We start from the raw sequence: 19112 nt of genomic DNA, 5'->3' as shown, positions 1-19112 counted from the left end.
AAAAAATTTTTTGAGAATAAAAGAAATATATAATTTTAGAAAAATCCAAATCAAATTTCAAGCGATTCTAAAATCTTTACATAGTAAGCATCACGTTAGAACGCAGAGAAAAAAGTAAAAAACAATTCCTTACTTCCGTGGCTTCTGTAACCTCCCAAGCTCGCGGCCGGAAGTCCTCCGGTGCGAAATGAGTGAGGACCTCTTCAACGGTGACGTGTTGCAACTCGATCATCCTCATGAAGGCGCGGAAGCCGACGGTAGCGGCCACCACACTCTCGTCAGTAGTCGTTTCTTCTGTCAGAACTTGGGTGATCAATGGCCCATGACCCTCCCTCTCGACCAATTGGACAAGCGCATTCTGAGCCTCGGGGGTTTTCAGCGCAGGGAAATTGTCCGTTCTGTACAAGCTCTCGTTGATCTCGTTCACAGAGACACCCTGGCGTACCAAGAAACCGATGGTGGCCAATTCTCGAAGAGGAGCCTCCCCTGGCCCGAACTCTTTTGCGTGAAGCGTCTCCATAATTTCCTCCACCTCTCTCGCGATACTCTCCCTCTGTCTCTCCACTATTTCCTCGATGCTCACCTCCTCCCTCGCCTTCAGCTTCTCCTTCTTCTTCTTTTTCGGCTTCTCCTCAATCACGATTTCTCTTGGACGCTCCTCCTCCTCTGTGACCACGGTTTTCTTCGCTTTCCTTCTCGTGTCCACTCGTCTGATCTCTTGGACGCTGGCCTCCGTGTGCACCTCCGACACGGACACGGTTTGCAATGTCTCCGACGTGACCTGTGCACGATCGACCACCGATTCTATCGTGAAATCATGGGCCGTGTCCTCGACGGCCATTTCTGAAACCACCACTCCCTCTCGCTCCTCCACCACCCTCTTCGCGCGCTCCTCCGTCTTCGGTATAATTTCCCGCTCTTTCTCATCGTCAATTTTCTTCAGTGACGCGGTCGCCTCTGTTATTAGGGGCTCTTGGATCGGCACCACTTTCTTTGCTCGTGTTACCTGCATCGAATAGGATTATTTATCGATTTATTCGTTTGGGGAAAGGGTAGAGGGATTAATTGATTAAGGGATAAGAAGAAGAAAGTTGTGGAAGGAAAAAAGAATCTATGATTTTTGATATATTTGATATATTTTCATTTACCTCTGTCGGTTGTTCTTCAATAATTTCTGTCGTTTCAAGCGTTTGAGTTTCTTCGATATCCACAATTTTCCTGAACAACAAATTGTCAATGTAATTTGCACGTATTCATATGCTCTTTATGAATATTTAATAATATTTAATTCAACTAACTTTTCTTCTGGCTGTTCCTTGGGAACCAGTTTCTCTTTATGTAACTCCTTTTTGTCTACCTTCACACGTTCCCCTTTGATTTTTTCCTTCGTCTCTTTAGCCTTCTTCATTTCTGGCTTCTTCTTCTTGTGAGGCTTCTCTTCTTCTGGCTTCTTCTTAGGTTTCTCCTCTACCACTTGCTCCTCGAACTGTTCTTCGTCCATGAAGATTTCCTTGCCAGTTATTTCTGGATAATTGTACATTATAATTAAAAATGATATTCGTACGTTATTTATTAATATTATTAATTATTAATTATTAATATAATTATTTATTAATATATTCGTATTAAACTTAAAAGGTGTATTTAAAGAACAGTACCTGTTACATGTAGTTTAGCTTTCGTTGTTGTTAAACCTATCTCACTTGTAGCTTTGCACACGTAAGTGGCATCGTCTTCTTCGGTCGCGTGTTTAATTGTCAATATTGTCTTTTTCTCCTCGTCCAAAAGACGTATTTTCACGTTCGGGGTATTGGTGATCATCTTATCGTTCTTATACCATACAACGTCTAGAAATTATCGATGTTAATCAGTAAAGATAAATTAGTTAAGTTAAGATTAATATACTCATTTTTAGAAATATAAAAAAATATAAAAATACGAAAAGTAATATAAGGTATTTTTATGATACCTGGAACAGGATTGCCAGAATATATGCATTCGAACACCGCGGTTTCACCTTCCTTCGCATAAACATCGGTAATCTCTTGAATGAATCGTGGTACAGATTGCGTGGCTAAGAATAAAATACGTCAATTAAAATTATTAAAATGAACAGAAAGAAGAAAAAAGAATACATAATACAAGAATATATAATACATCAATACAGAATACAATCAAAAATCTCCAACGAATAATTTACCTGATCTTTTGATTGGTGATTGTGCGACTCGCGTGACTCCGATGTCAGTAATCTGGTTAGAAAGAAGAACAAAAACACACGTACACAAAAAGATTCATCATGCGAAAAAAAAAACAATCTCAATGTGAAGAAAACACAGAAAAAAAAAGTCGATATTAAATCGTTAACGATTCGATCGACAATAATACCTGACATGGTGCCTCTTTCATCTTCGCTATGATGCTCGTTGCACGATACCTCGGAAGTCGATATATTTCCGGCCAGACCGAGGTTTCCGCTGCACTGACTTTCCAGCAACAAAAATTCTTGCAACTCCTCTTGGCTATCCGCCGTATGCAACTGTTGGAATGCCTCCAAATCGATCTCTCTCGGCTCCAAAGGATACATCTTCGGATCCATCATCAAGTTTCCGAAACGACGTTCCTTCGACCATCTGGCCACGGGTATCCTCGACTTTGGATAAGTGTGATACTTCCTTGCATGATCGTACTCCATAGACGTTTCTATCATTTTTCCATAGTGCTCGACAACTTGTTTGCTCTGCCCACTTCCGGTCGAGGCTTCGCTGTTCTCCTCTATAGGCGAAAGATAAAAACCAGCCTCTTGGATGTTCGAAAGATCGGATCTAGCCTGAGTCTTCCTCTCGGACCTCGGAGGCGGAAACTCGTCGAAATCCAACACGATCTTCTTTCTCCTTTCACTTCTATTCTCACTTTCAATCGATACTTTGTCCACGCTCTCCATTCTTCTACACGCGACCTCGTCGCTGCTTATAGAGGCCTCCTCTTCTTTGAATTTCGCATATTTCGTCGCGATCAATTTATCATTGGATCTTACTTCTCGCCTCGATCTCGTCGGTGAAGGAGACTTCACGTTTCTGTGTTTCTCGCTCGACTCGTTCATCTTTGAACACTTCGCCTGGTCAGGGGATGGAGATCTAGCTTTCACATTCGTTCCCTTTATCGATTTTTCCACCGTCAGAAGCCTGGACGATCTCATCTTGTGCACATTGGAAGATTTGCCACTTGTGCCACTTGCAGAATCTCGCCTGTTCTTCGCGGGATGCGATTTCGTCTCCGTGCCCTTCTTCGCGACACTCTTCTCCTCCGTGCTCTCCAATTTCTTCTTTCTCACCACTTTACTCACCCTCTCGGTTCTCGTCTTTTTATCCACTTTGCTTTTCTGCCCTTCACTTTTCGATTCGCGTTTCGTGCTTTCGAACAACACATTTTCTACGCATTCGAAAGAAGAAGTTTCTTTGTTAGACGCGCTCATCTCCCACGAGTACTCGGTGGTGGTGATCTCTTGCTCGATTTCCAGAGAGTCTGAGAATCTTCTCGACAGGAAGAATCCTTTTTGGTGAGGATCTTCTTCCTCGAAACACCTCTTACCTTCGTCGTCGATGTTCATCAAGGTTCTCGTCGAGGAGAATTCGCTGATCATCGTCGAGCTGTCCCTTTGAGAACCTTCCTCCCTAATGGCTCGATCCAGGCTATCCGTGGAAAAGCTGCACTCCGCCTCACTCAACATGCAATCGATCGCCTCAGATTGGCGTCTCTTACCTCTTAGAGCTTCTTGCATCTCCTCCATCTGGGTGACCCATGATGGCTTCCTGTACTCCTTCGTTCCGACGATTCCTATATGATAAAACTGTCGTTAGACACGTGTGGAACGTTTCGACCCTTCCAGTTCCATCCTTCAAACGGTGCTAAAATTTTCTCAAGCTTTCAAGTTATACAAAGCATTTTATCTCTCGTTTCTTGACTTTCGAATTGTTACGTGAAATTGTTTAATATTTCAATTTTTCGTGAATATTTTTTTAGAATATATTTGTTAACAATTTGTGTTGAAATTTGGTTATTATTGTTGCAAATCTCGAAATTTCGCTAGAGAATATTTAAAACTATAATCAGATCATTTATTAATATTTTATAATTAATTTTATAAAGTTTGAAATTATTATTGTAAAGATTTTGAAAATATTAGGATAAGAAAGTATTTTCGTTATTATAAAATATTGCATGAAAATAATTTTAAAAAGTAATAAAATTCTTCAAAATTTTAAAAAATTTATACGTAGAAATTTCATTGTACGAGATATTTTTAAAAATAAATTAAAAATTTCTTCTCAAATTTGAAATTTCCATTTTCCGTGAATCTTAAAATTTTTCACGATTGTAAAATTTATATCCTCGATCATGATCCCAATTGTCGTTCAACAATCATCAATTTTACGCAATGATTCGACGGCCAACAGATGGAACTTAAAGGGTCTCAGCTAGTTGGCGGAAATTTTAACAAAATAATAGAAAGAAAAAAAAGTGTAAATGATAGGATGTAAGTGTTCAGTGTGAGTTTCAAGATATTTATGAGGAAGGTTTGGGAAGAGCGTTGGGGGATTCTCGATGACGATTCCGATCGAAGAAGAGCGCAGCTGAAAATAACTTTTGTCAAGCAGATTAGCGAAGCATTCACTACTTTTTTTTTTTTTTTTAATATCGTCTTTCAGGATTAATGAATCGTTACCTTCTACCGACAGATAGGTGGTCGTGGTCGATACGCCGAGTGGATTGTGCACCTCGAACACAATCTCACCCATGTCGTCTGGATAAGTTTCGGCTATCGTTAACACGGAAGTGCCATCCTCGAATTCCTCGATCAGGAATTCTTGGGACGGCACGATCTCGACGCCCTGCTTGTACCATTTTCCTTCTGGTTTTGGTTTTCCTTTCACTTTCACTTCCAACCTAAAGAAAGAAATAATGATTGGCGCAATTTTTGAAATTGTTTGGATTTAATTTAATTTATCTAATTATTAGGATAATTAATTTTTACCTGATGAATTATTATTGAAATAATTTAAGAAAGTATTAAAATAATTGAATAACAATTAAATATATATTAATATTGTGGTAATTTTTAATATATTTAATAGTTATTAAAAATATTTTAATAATATTTTTTTTTAATCTTCTTCATCTTTTACCTGGTTAGTTCTCCGACTTTGGTAGGAATTAGTTGAGGAAGTTTCTTTACTATCTCCGGCGCAGATTCCTCGTCCGTGTCGAACAAAGGTGTTTCCTAGAAATGGAAAGAAATAATCACGAGTTGTAATCAAAGAAATATCGAGATTGAAATATTGAAATTCGTATATAAAATACCTTTGGAGATAAAAGATCCTCCTCCGAACCGCTTTGCCCTGTAGTAAGAGACGTCGCGACAATCGAAGAAGCGATCTCTGAATCCGGTACATACTCGTACGCTAAAAATCAAAATATTCCTCGTTATAAAATTTTTTGACATTCACTAATAAACGACAAATCCTTTTCTTCTATATATTTTGATACAAAATCTAATCTAATCATAATTAATTAACTTAAGAACGATCAAACAAACTCAAAAGTCCATTTCTTACCTTCCACGATAAGCGACGACGTGCAAACCGCTTCTCCAACAGGATTCACGGCACGACAAGTGTATTCTCCAGCATCCTCTGGAAAAACTTCGGTTATGGCCAAACTGCAAACGCCTTCCGTGTCTTGCACGATCGTGATCTCCTTGCCCTCCTTGATCGGTTTATTGTCGTGATACCACTCGACCCTGGGCGTGGGTTTTCCTTGGACGATGCACGTCAGGTTGGCGCTTTCACCGTCCATGACCCTGACCGGCGACAACCGTTTGACAAACGTCGGTGAAACCAGCTCCACGGTTTCCTCCCAAGGCGTATCCAACAGATTTATGGTCGCCGTGCAGGTGACAGATCCGCCAACGTTCTCCGCACGACAAGTGTACGTACCCGAGTACTCGGGTTTGATCTCCTTGATCATTAGGATCGATTTGTTCTCTTGCGTTACGATCCTCACCTGTGGCGTGGACTGCAACGGAAAGTTATTATATTTGCGTGATGAACTGTACAATTAAATCGCACTTTTTGTTTATTTTTTGGCATGGTTATAGATGTGAATATATCGGGACTTTTCTTACTTCTTATTTTTAAATCAAGTATCGTTTTGTTGTATCATATTTGTACATTGATATCTTGGATATTAAGAAAAATTATTCTATTACACAATATTTTTGTAGATTTATGAAAATGTTGTTGTAAATGAAATAAATAAATGAACTCCAATGAATTACTATTGTATAGTATATATAAAAATTTTGAAGATAATAAGAATATCAGGAAGTAGAAGAATTTATCAACGAGAAGAAAATCTGGGATACCTCCAAAGGACGAGTATCGTGGAACCATTGGAAGGAGGCTGTCGGATAGGAATCGACACGTGTTTCCATGATCACGACTTCTCCCTCGGTTACGATTTGCGGTTGCAGCGGCTCGATAAATCTCGGTGCTTTCACCTCGTCCGTCTTGTCCTCTCGTTCCTTCACCGTCACAGAGCCAGAGCTTCTCGCCTCACCGACAGGATTTTCCACTCGGACCTCATACTTCCCTCCATCCTTCTTCGTCACCTCAGGAATGTACAACTCGGTCGTGTTTTCGTAAATCTTAATCACACGCTTGTCAGACGGTACGATCTCGGCACCGTTGCGGTACCATTTCACTTCCGGTGTTGGTTTGCTCTCGAAATCAGCGGACAACGTCAAAGGCTTTCCAAACTCGGCGACCAAGGCTGGCAGGGGTCTGGTGATTTTTGGCGCCCTCAGAACTTCCGGTTTGCTCACCCTCACCACGTTACTGATCACCAGATTCGCTCTGCATTCGGCGCGTCCGAATTTATTCACGGCCCGTACGCGATATATAGTCTCGTCCTCCTCGGTCGGCTCCAATATGCGCAACTTCGCCTCCCCAGTTTCCGGATTGAACGTGATCTCTCTGCCCTTTTTCGGTTTCAGCTCTTCTTCCCCACGATACCACTTCACTTCCGGCATCGGTGTACCGGTGACGATGCACTCGAGCAGAGCTGGCTTGTGCTCCTCCACCATGAGAGGTTTTATCGGTGTCGCGAAATGTGGCGCTATACCCTCTTCCTCTTTTTCTGCGGAGAAAGAAAACGTTGTGGTAAGTTTATGCCAATTATAGGGGAGAATAGTTGACAATGTAAAACTTCGTGCAAAATGTATTCTTGTAGGTGGGATTACGGTTTATTATTTTGATTATAATAGTTGTTGCGAGTAGCTGGGAATTATTTTTATTTACTTAATTGAAACTGGAAAACAATTAACAAAGGTAACAATCAATAAAGGTAATGATTAATTTTTTCTTTGTAAATGAGGCGTGCAATCTTGACACTTGAAAATCTTTAATTTTAAAGTGTCGATATGAAGTATGTAAAATTATCCTGTAATAAAAAAGAAAACACGCAAGCGCAAAAAAAAACAACGTTTAAACATCTTCCTAAAATATAATAAATTTAAAAGACGTTAAAAAAGAATTGAAAACGATCACACAGAGGACGTCACAACACACAGATCTAGTACCAAATATCACGAGATTGACGGTGGACGTGGCTACTCCAGCCGGATTCGACGCTCTGCAAGAATACATTCCAGCGTCCTCCTCCTTCACCTTCGTTATCTCCAACGTTGCGGTCGTTTCGTAGATGGTCATTATGTACTTCTCACTCGCATGAAGCTCCTGCTCGTTTCTGTACCAGGTAATTTCGGGGAATGGATTGCCAAATACTGTACATGTGAATTTCGCGGTTGTTTCAGGTTGCGCGATAACGGGTTGAAGTTTCTGAATAAATCTCGGTGCAATTTTCTTATCTTTATCCGTGATAGATATCTCGACTTGCGTACGTTGCTTGTGTTTTCTCCTACGATCCTCAACTTGGACTTTTTTCTTCTCGACCTCGACTACATCTTCAACAATCTTTTCCACTTTAGTCGCTTCGATCACTTGAACTTCTTTTTCTACAGGTACAGGTATCTCTTCTGGTTTCTTTTTAGGTTTCCTCCATGATATTTCGGTCACCTTCTCTTCCTCTATCTCTTCTTCTTCAAGTTTCTTCGGTTTTTCTAATTTTACCGGTTTCAATTCTGATATTTCTTCCTTCTTAGGTTTCTCCTCGAGTTTCTCCCTCTTGACAGGTTTCAAAGTCACCTTTTCGGGTACTTCTTCCTCCTGTGGTTTTTTGGGAACAGGTTTCAGACGAATTTCATCTTTCTCGACTTCTTCGGGTACTTTTTCCTTTTTGACAGGTTTCAGAACGATTTCTTCTATTCTTTCTACAAACTCCTCGCGTTTCTCGACTGGTTTCAACTCGACTACTTCTTTTTCTTCTTCCGGTTTCTTCGGTTTTCGCCTCTTTCTCCAAGAGACTTCCGATGTTTCAGTGACATCTTCAATAACTTTATCTTCCTTGAGTACCGTTTCAGGTTTAATTTCTTCAACTACGACTTTTTCTTCGATGATCTCTTTTACTTCTTTTGTCGGTCTTCTCCATGGAAGTGCAGTTTCTTCCGGTTTCTCCTCTTTGATTTCTTTTACCTCCATTTGGATTATTTTTTTAGCCTCTACTTTTTGTTCCACGATCTTTGTCTCTTCTTCGTGTACCTCTGTAATCATTTTCTCTTGATCGATTGGTACCACCGTGACTTCTTCTCGGAAATCGACAATCTTCTTTGTCTTCTTGCCACGACGCCATGGTAATACTTTTTCCTCCTCATCTTCAGGTTTCTCTTCAATTTTTTCAGGAACAGGTTTTGGAACTGGTTCTAATTTCACTTCTTCCGGTTTTTCCTCTTTTGGTTTCTCAGAATGTTTGATTGGTTTTAATTTAACTTCTTCAGGTTTTTCTTCTTCTGGCTTTTCTTTCTTTATCGGTTTCAAAATTACTTCCTCTTTTTCTTCTTCTTCCTTTGGCAGAAGCTTGACAGGTTTTAATTTGACTTCCTCTGGTTTTTCTTCTTTTGGTTTTTCTACATGTTTCAGAGGTTTTAATTTCACTTCTTCAGGTTTTTCTTCCTCTGGTTTTTCTTTCTTTATTGGTTTCAGAGTTACCACTTCTTTTTTCTCTTCTTCCTTAGGAAGACGTTTCACAGGTTTCAATTTTACTTCTTCAGGTTTCTCTTCTTCCGGCTTTTCTTTCTTTATTGGTTTCAGAGTTACCACTTCTTTTTCCTCTTCTTCCTTAGGAAGTCGTTTTACAGGTTTCAATTTCACTTCTTCAGGTTTTTCTTCCTCTGGTTTTTCTACATGTTTTACAGGTTTCAATTTCACTTCTTCAGGTTTTTCTTCCTCTAGTTTTTCTTTCTTTATTATAGGTTTCAATTTCACTTCTTCAGGTTTTTCTTCCTCTAGTTTTTCTTTCTTTATTGGTTTCAGAGTTACCACTTCTTTTTCCTCTTCTTCCTTAGGAAGTCGTTTCACAGGTTTCAATTTTACTTCTTCAGGTTTCTCTTCTTCCGGCTCTTCTTTCTTTATTGGTTTCAGAGTTACCACTTCTTTTTCTTCTTCTTCCTTAGGAAGACGTTTCACAGGTTTTAATTTCACTTCTTCAGGTTTTTCTTCCTCTGGTTTTTCTTTCTTTATTGGTTTCAGAGTTACCACTTCTTTTTCCTCTTCTTCCTTAGGAAGACGTTTCACAGGTTTCAATTTTACTTCTTCAGGTTTCTCTTCTTCCGGCTTTTCTTTCTTTATTGGTTTCAGAGTTACCACTTCTTTTTCTTCTTCTTCCTTAGGAAGACGTTTCACAGGTTTCAATTTTACTTCTTCAGGTTTCTCTTCTTCCGGCTTTTCTTTCTTTATTGGTTTCAGAGTTACCACTTCTTTTTCCTCTTCTTCCTTAGGAAGTCGTTTTATAGGTTTCAATTTCACTTCTTCGGGTTTCTCTTCTGCTGGTTTTTCTATATGTTTTACAGGTTTCAATTTCACTTCTTCAGGTTTTTCTTCCTCTGGTTTTTCTTTCTTTATTGGTTTCAGAGTTACCACTTCTTTTTCCTCTTCTTCCTTAGGAAGTCGTTTTACAGGTTTCAATTTCACTTCTTCGGGTTTTTCTTCCTCTGGTTTTTCTTTCTTTATTGGTTTCAGAGTTATTACTTCTTTTTCCTCTTCTTCCTTAGGAAGTCGTTTTACAGGTTTTAATTTTACTTCTTCAGGCTTTTCTTCTTTTGGTTTTTCTATGTGTTTAACTGGTTTTAATTTAATCTCTGGTATTTCTTTTTCCTCAGGTTTCTCATCTTTACGTTTAAATATTATTTGTTCCTCGATCCTTTTAGGTACTTCTTCTTCAGGTTTCAGTAATTGTTCGGATTTCACTTTTTCCTTTGCTAATTTCTCTGTTGTTTTTTTACCACGCCGCCATGGCAATTCAGTCTTTTCTTCAAGAATTTCACCATTTTCAACTGTTTCTGGTTTCTCCAATTTTGCTGGTTTAAGTTTCACTTCTTCAATTGTTTCTTCCTCTTTTGGTATTTTCTCAATCGGTTTCAATATTACTTCTTCCTTTTCTACTTTTTCATCCGGTCTTTTTTCTTTTTTTGCTGGTTTTAATTTAACTGTTGTGAAATCTTCCACTTTTTCTTTTTGCACTTTCTCCCGTGGTTTACGCCAACTAACTTCTGGTTGTTCTTCTTCCATTTTTTTCTCTTCAATTGTGATTTCGGTAACTTTTTGCTCGATAGGTTTCTTTTTGTCACGTCGCCAAGGTAATTCTGATTCAATTGGTTTTTCTTGTTCGATTGGTTTCAAGATTTTCTCTTCTTTCTCTTCGATCTTCTTCTCTGGTTTTGGTTTCTCTACCGGTTTCAATTTAATTTCCTCAGTGCTTTCTTCCTTTTGAGGAATACGTTTCACTGGTTTCAATGTGATTTCCTCCTTATCTTCCCGTTCCTCAGGTTTTTTCTCTCGTTTAACCGGTTTCAAAGCTATTGATTTGAAATCTTCGATCGTTTCTTCTTCCTTTTTAATTACTTTTTCCTCTACAATCTTTTCTGCTATTTTTTCAACAGGTGTTTCAGGAATCGACGGTTTTTTTGGTTTCCATGATATTTCTTCAACTTCCTTTATTTCTTTTTCTTGTGGTTTTTCCGGAAGTGTTTTTGGGATTACAGTTGGTTTTTCTTCCGGTTTTTCTCGTTTAAATGATTTTAACTGTACTTTTTCCTCTTCTGGTGCTTCAGGTTTAGGTTTCTCGAATGGTTTCAATTCTGGTTTCTTCAATTTCTCTTCTTCTGGTTTCGGTTTTTGGAATGGTTTCAATGTCACTTCTTCACGTGGTTTCTCTTCAGGTTTGGATTTCGGAATGGGTTTCAATTGCACTTCCTCCTTCTCTTCTTCTTCACGTGGAATGCGTTTGACAGGCTTCAATGTTACTTCTTCTAGTTTCTCTTTCTCTTCCGGTACACGTTCGCGCCTGACTGGTTTCAACATGACAGATTTGATATCCTCAACCGGTTCCTCTTTCTTTTCCGGTATCTTCTTTGTCACCTTCTTATCTCGAAGCCATGGAACTTGCATTGTTTCCAATTTTTCTTCTTCCTCTACTGGTTTTTCATCAAGTTGTATTTGTAGAACTTCTGGTTTTTCTTCCTTTGCTTTCTTTCCTCGCGCCCATGGAACCGGCACTTCCTCCTTCGCCTGTTTCTCAGTCGTCTTTTCAGTCTTTTCAACGTCAAGGAGAGTAGTATCCTCTTCTTCGTGATAAGGAATTTTTTCTGTGGGTTTTTTCTTGCCTCTGACCCAAGGTACTGGCACTTCCTTCTGTTTCTCCGTGAATTCGACATCTTTCCCTACATCTAATATCGTTTTATCTTCTTCCTCATGATATGGTATCTGTTCCTTCGGTTTCCTTTCTTTTCTCCAAGTCGCTACTTTTTCTGTTTTGTCTTCCTCAATTTTTTCTTCTCTGTCTATTTTCAAGACTTTCGTATCTTCTTTCTCTACAAATTGAGTTTTGTCAATCATTTTTTGCAAATCTACTTTCTCCAATGTTTCCTTCTTTATTTCTCTTTTTTCTGTTTTAGTTGGTTTCAAGATCACTTCTTCCAAACTTTCCCTTCGAACTTCTTTCTGCTCGACTTTAGCTTTCTTTAAGGTTATTTTCTCTTCAGTCCAAGGCTTAGTTTCTGAAATTTTTCTTTCAACTTCTTCCTTTTTCTTTACTTTTTTATCGATCTTGACAGTAGTTTCGGTATCCTTGGTGACCTGAAGAAGAGTCGTATCATCTTCTTCAACGACCACCTCTTTTTCTTCAGATTTTTTAGGAACTTCTTTCTTAGGAATAGGTTTCAAATCTACCTCTTCGAGACTCAATTTTTCTATATCTGCCTTTTCTGGCCTGGATGGTTTTAATTGTACAGTTTCGAACGTTTCTTTCGATATTTCTTTCTTTTCAGGTTTGGCTTTTTTCAATGTTATTTTCTCTTCCGTCCAAGGTTTAGCTTGTTCCACCTTTTCCACTGAGATCGACTCTTTCCTCGTTTTCTTCACTTGCGTATCTTTGGAAATATCAAGCAATGTCGTGTCTTCTTGTTCCATGTAATCAGTCTTTTGTACGATTTCTTTCATCGTTTTCTCTGTTTCCTTCGTGACAGCTTTAAGATCCACTGTTTCTAAACTCTCTTTTCGAATTGAAGTTTTCGTTATTTTCGATGGTTTTAATTCAACTGTTTCTATCGTCTCCTTTTCAACTTCTTTTTTCACAGGCTTAGCCTTCTTTAATGTAACTTTTTCTTCAGTCCAAGGTTTAGGCTTCTCTTCCGGTTTCTCCTCAATTTTGTCTTTTTTTACTTTCTTCAGTTCTTCAGTCTTTGATACCTCTAATAAAGCAGTATCCTCTTCTTCAAAATATTTAGTTTTTTCAGTGATCTTTTTCTCGGTAATTTTTTCAGTCACTGTCGTTGAAACAGGTTTCAAGTCCACTTTCTCTAAACTTGGTTTTCGATCAGGTAATTTTTCAATCTTCGATGGTTTTAATTCCACAGTTTCTATAGTTTCTTTCTCAATCTCTTTCTTTACTGGTTTAGATTTCTTCAAGGTAATCTTCTCTTCGGTCCAAGGTTTCGCTTGTTCTACTTTTTCCTCTATCTTTTCTTTCTTTAATTTCTTCACTTCTTCAATCTTAGTCACATCTAACATCGACGTGTCCTCTTGTTCAAGATACTCAGTCTTCGAAATCGTTTCCTCAGTAATCTTCTCAGTCACTGTAGGAATAGATTTCAAATCAACCTTCTCCAAAGTAGCTTTCTCGACCTCCTTCTTAACAATCTTTGAAGGTTTCAGTTCTACAGTCTCTAAAGTCTCTCTAGGAATCTCCTTCCTATCGAGTTTTGATTTCTTTAACGTAACCTTCTCTTCGGTCCAAGGTTTAGTTTCTTCCTTTTTCCTCTGAACAGTTTCATCTATTCTTCTCGAGGTTTTGATAAATCTAGAATCCTCTTCTTCCACGTAAACTTTTTCCGTAGTCTTATCCAATTGACTGATCTTCTCTTCTTCAGTTTTTACTTCTTTCGTCATTTCTCTAACAACAGGTTTCAGATCAACCGCTTCAAGGCTAGTTCTTACAATATCTTTCTTCTCAATTTTTGTTGGTTTCAACTCGACTTCCTCCAATTTTTCTCTTGGCGTTTCACGAGGCACTTGCGGAGTTTTCTTCAACACTACCGCTTCCTCTGTCCAAGGTTTCACCTGGCCTTCCACGGGTTGCAATTTGTCCAAAGATGTGTCGCGAGATTTCGGTTTCGTTTTCCTCCATGGCGTCACGTCGCCAAGTCGAGGTCGATGATGAACCCGTCCCTTTCTCCAAGGTAACGATTCGTCAGATTGCAAGGGTAAACTTTCGATTGGCAATCCATTCTCGTCTAGAGTCAATGGCTCTAGGACAATGTCTCTTCCATAATCTGTCGATGGTTTTACACCTGGTCCCATCTCAGCAGGAACCTCGTAATACGCTCCTTTCCTCTCTGCAATGGTACACACGCGCCAGAATAATTTTAAATCGCGTTTCAGAATGGCGATCGTTGAATCATCACTCGTTTCAGGGAAAGAGATATCTGATTATCATGCTAAAAACAAGCTGGCAGACTGGTACGCGAAATGAAATGTGGATCGGGTAAGTGATTTATTAGTGTATGTTAAATTATCGTTTTAAAGATTTAATGATTCGTTTCTTGTGTTCTAGTGGAATATGGTGTAACGAATTATCTTTAATTAGTTATAGATAGATATAATCATGTATTTATAATTAATTATAAAAATTAGTTTGTTATATTATTTGTATTTTATGGTAAGTTAATGCAATATATACTTAAGATTAATTGGTAATATGTAATGATTTTCAATAATCATTTTAAATATATATAGTTAAAAAGATTTAAAAGTTGTAATATTGATTGATTTTTATGAAAACAATTTGTAAACTTATATAAATATTTAATATATAATTATTTACTATATGATAAATTATCCAAGAAAAATTCAATTAATCAAGAATTACAAGTCGATCATTTAATTATTTTATTTTTCATTGGAACTAATTTTTTTTTGTTTGCTATTGTAACTCTCCGAGTTACAAGAAGTATCAAAAATATTAAAAAATTATTTTATAGAGTAAAATTATTTCAACTTTGAAATATCACATACAGAAGAAATAATAGATATATGTCATTATATGAATCATATTCATGAATCATACATACATATGTCATCTAATTAATATTTCATAGAATATGCAAAATATTGTACTCATAATTACAATTATAGCAATTACGTTTGTACACAAATTCTTACTTAATATTCAAAACATCAACAGGAACGAATAACGATTACTCAACCGAATTCAAAAATTGTAGTGCCAAGCAAAAAGATATCAGGATTAGATACGCATAAAAACAAAAGATTTACTTTCATTCGTAAATCGTGTCAAAATTCCTCTACGAATCCAACAATAAAAAGTTTACGTTTCTAGTTCACGACTCAACGCTAAACACAACTCGTGAACTGTGAAACGGAAAATTGAAACGATCCAAAATGATTTATTTTCAATTTCTGTGCTCCCCTTGTATCTCGATTTCACGAACAATGCCGTCATTTATGCTGTAACATGCCAAACGAGAGCCCATCCAAGCGGAGGATATTTTTAATTATTACTACCACAGCCACCGAACAACTCGAATAAAATGAACGAGTCTGAAGGAAGGATGGAATAATTAGATCAACCGAGATTGCAAACAGGAAACGAATCATGTTTCATTTTAATATGATACATATAGTCAGTCACACAAGTCTTGACAGACAAATCCAACTAATAAATTGTATTATCAAAACTAGCAATAATTCTGTTTCATATGAAACTCTGTAAACAGATCCCAACGGTGTAAGCTCTTTCTTTATTTCTTCTTCATTTATTAGATAAAAAGAAATGTTAAAATTTCAATCAAATAATAATAATAATAGCTTTTGTTAAAATTAATAAAATTTTTATACATAAATGATTTAATAAAATTTGTCATTACTATAATAATAACTTATAAATTTAATAAATCTATATGAAATTTTTGTTATATATGTAAAATTGCAACATAAATAAGATGAGTAAATAATTTAACTTGATCTTGGATAAAATAAATAATAAAATTGGCAGTGATAATCAAAATCTAATATTATTCATTAGAATTAATTTTATTCGTTTAATAACTTTAAAAGGATGAAATCGATCCTTGAAATATTATTTTTTATTTCTTTTTCAAAATAATAAATTTGAAACTGAATTTGAAATCTAAAATATTTAGATTTTAATACCTTTTAAAAAATATTTCGAAAGAAAATTCTATATACGAAATAAATTGTTTCGTATACATAATTTTTTGTAACAATAAGTTTTCATTAAAATCCAATTTTTCAAAATTGGCAAATTCTCATTACAATATTTGAAGATACTTTTGTGACTGACTGTAAACGTAGAAACAATGAATGACGACACACAGCCGGTTTGCAAAATCGTGGATAAATCACAATTTCAATTAATCATAATACGGTCACACGGCAATGTAACCCGGGTCTTATAAATTTTCCTTGGTATTCGCGTGTAAATGCACTTGAAAATTTACGTTTCGCAACGTCTGGATGGGGCCTATGGACCGGGGCCAAGTCGACCTCGCAAAAGAGAAATCAAGGCATATCGCCAGCGGATCGGCCTTCGAAAAACCGAGTTATTCGGATTGTTAATATTCTGACGTGGAATAATAATCTTGATGAAGCGCGATTTATTTTTAAAAATAAATCACATCTGATTCCACACATCCTCCATTTCAAAACAGGCTTTATTTTTGCGTAACGAATTTACGGCATCGTAGCTATACGAATCGAATAAATTTCATTAAAAAAATCGTGAAACTTGTTTGTTTTAACGCCATGATTTCTTCTGTTTTCTTTTCTTCTCTTTCGTTTTCTTTCTTTTTTTTTTTTTTTTTCAAGAAAAGAGATTGAATTTATAACGATAGTTGTTTTCGAAAGGAAGGATTAACCGATTCTCGAAACGTTGAAAATGGTCGGTTCAGGCACGATGGTTACTTTGATTTCTTTTTCATCCTCAGCAGGAGGCTTTGCTGTAATATCAACGAAATCGTGGAACACGGTCTGGTCTTAAACTTCGCGTGACTTTATTTTTAAACACGACAAGAAACGGACGATTCGTCATCGGTTAGGGAGAATCCGAAAGAAACTTTTTCGCGGTTCTGTTTTTTTTTTTTTTTTTTTTATTTTTCGTCTCTTTTCGTGTGGATATTTTTGCGTCGTTTGTGCGTGAACAATCCTTCTCTCGTGGGAATGAATAATTAATAAGATTCTTTTGTTTCTTGTGTTGAATTAGTCCAAATAAACGAAAAAGTTTAATAAAATTGTACGAATGGATATTATTAATTTTATAAATTACGTTTCTAATATAATTTACAGATCAATTGGATATATAATACTGAAATATGATTTGATATATCACGGATATAATAATATTTTGTTCGATTATTTGAATTTCGGATCTTTAATTCGAATGATAGAATATGCAATTTGAAGATTAAGTTGAAAGTAATTTGTTAGATATTTGATATTTGATATAGATATTCTCTTCTTCATTGATAAATTTTTCAATTGTTAATTCAAAATATATTTCATTAATATTTGCAACATGTACGATTTTCTCTTCAAATCGTAAAGAAATTTCTTGGCATCGAAATCGTCTTTATTATTAAATTCTCTATGCTACACTATTTATTATTAAACATATTTTCTAAATTATTTTTAAATTATTCTGTTTTTTTTCAACTATTTCAAAACTTCTTTGAACAACTTTCATTGACAAATTTCAAATTTCAAATTTTCTAATTACAATTCACTGTTTCTTTTAATTTTAATCTTCATTGTTTACAAAATTATTAACAAATCCTTCAGCAGTCAATTCTCCAATTCGAAATTTTCCTCATTTATAATCCCAACATCTGTAATTTTCTAACAATTTTTCTTTTTCAAACTTTCATATTATCCCTATCAATACCTTCTTCCAAAATCCCTTCCAACATCGATTCTCTAACTAAATCTTTACAAACATCAAAAAAAAAAAAAAATTATTCAACCATCAAAATTCCAATAATTTCCTCTCCCCTCGAATCTCCATCTCCAAATCAAACGAAACCAAAAATAAAAAATTATTTTCCAAAAATTCCAACGAAACGAGTGCATTCCAACAAAGTGCACAGCCAGAGTTGGGCATTGACTCGTTGAAAAAGTGACTAATTAAAATTTTAAAATAAAATTACTTTAATCGTAATCACTTATTAAAATGCTTGAACTACATTTATTATAATTGATTCGCTCTTCGTATAATCTCGATCGTTTCTTTTTCTTATTACATTTCGAACAATAAACTGAAATATCTTTATTCAAATTATTAAATTTATTTTCGCTGCGTGCACAGCCTCCCAGCACACAAGTGCACGCTCCCGTCTCTCGTCTGTTAGACACCAACGTTTCCACGGAGAGTAGGTGCAACGCGGAAGCCCCGTCTAGCATTCCAAGCTCGCTAATAACCCGGCGGCGGGTCATTATTCTAGAGAAGGAGGTGACGGCGGTCGCCACGCAGTTTCCCACTCAAAATGAAAAACCCGAACGCGAACACGTGGAGGGGATGATGCATGCGGAGGCTACTTTCAGTGGCCGAGCACGTTGGTGGGGTTGGACTCTCGTGTCTCACGCACGCACACTCTCTACCCCGAGCTTAGTCTAGCCTTAATAGTCATCCACTGGAAGCCGGAGACGATCGAGTCTGTCCTCGGCCACGATCACGCGTCCTCTCTGAATTTTCCATCGTTCTCTTCGCGCCATCATCGACCGTCCAAGATATCCAACGTTCGAAGAAATATCGTGCGGTGTTTCAGTGATACAGGAGGGTGAATTACTTAGTGTTTAATAGTGTTTCGTTGTATCAACGCTCGATGTTGTTGACAGCTGGCTGCCTTCGATCGGACCGCATCGGTTTGTTCTCGAGACGAACTCGAGAGAGAGAGAGAGAGAGAGAGAGAGAGAGAGAGAGAGAGAGAGAGAGAGAGAAAGAGAGTTGGTTCGATCGAAGTGCAGCCACGATTGAACTGGACACGTCTGATTCTTTGCCTGGATCGAGCATCGCGAAGGTGGTGTGCATGCTAGTTTTTTTCTTTTTTTTTTTTAATTCATAACAATTCGAGAATTTTGAGATTTTCGTTCGATATACAATTATACGTTGTATAATCTTGGTGGAAAAGTGAAGAAAAGAGAGAGAGAGAGAGAGACTCGTCGGTGGAAATATACAAGTGGTGATTCTTTCTGTGCATTTGTTAAATTTTTAATTTATCGTTCGTGAGTGATATATATATATATATAATATATGCTTGTGATAATTATTCGCAATTGAGATTCGTTTTTTTTTTTTTTGAGGTATGAGACTCATTTCATATGTAATTGTTCAAGATGAGGACGATTATT

At 36.9% G+C, this 19112-nt stretch overlaps 1 protein-coding gene across 1 annotated transcript in view; it reads right to left on the bottom strand.

Annotated features, from left to right (window-relative positions):
* Positions 1–19112, bottom strand: part of LOC122719055 (titin-like) — a gene marked incomplete at its 3' end in the record, with an annotated part of 177849 nt that overhangs the window by 15759 nt on the left and 142978 nt on the right. Inside the window, exons 93-104 of the mRNA XM_043944582.1 lie at positions 7640–14065; positions 6425–7197; positions 5616–6075; positions 5362–5462; positions 5187–5281; positions 4727–4947; positions 3763–3837; positions 1970–2074; positions 1659–1847; positions 1299–1524; positions 1149–1218; positions 134–1006 (exon numbers count right to left, since the gene is read on the bottom strand). Of these exons, the coding sequence (XP_043800517.1) occupies positions 134–1006; positions 1149–1218; positions 1299–1524; positions 1659–1847; positions 1970–2074; positions 3763–3837; positions 4727–4947; positions 5187–5281; positions 5362–5462; positions 5616–6075; positions 6425–7197; positions 7640–14065 (9614 nt within the window). The remainder of the gene's footprint in view (positions 1–133; positions 1007–1148; positions 1219–1298; positions 1525–1658; positions 1848–1969; positions 2075–3762; positions 3838–4726; positions 4948–5186; positions 5282–5361; positions 5463–5615; positions 6076–6424; positions 7198–7639; positions 14066–19112) is intronic.

Source organism: Apis laboriosa, unplaced genomic scaffold, assembly GCF_014066325.1.
Source record: "Apis laboriosa isolate Shangri-la unplaced genomic scaffold, ASM1406632v1 scaffold69_cov144, whole genome shotgun sequence".
NCBI classification, from domain to species: Eukaryota; Metazoa; Arthropoda; class Insecta; order Hymenoptera; family Apidae; genus Apis; species Apis laboriosa.
The sequence above is the reverse complement of the archived record's forward strand: the minus strand, read 5'-3'. Positions and strand labels throughout refer to the sequence as shown.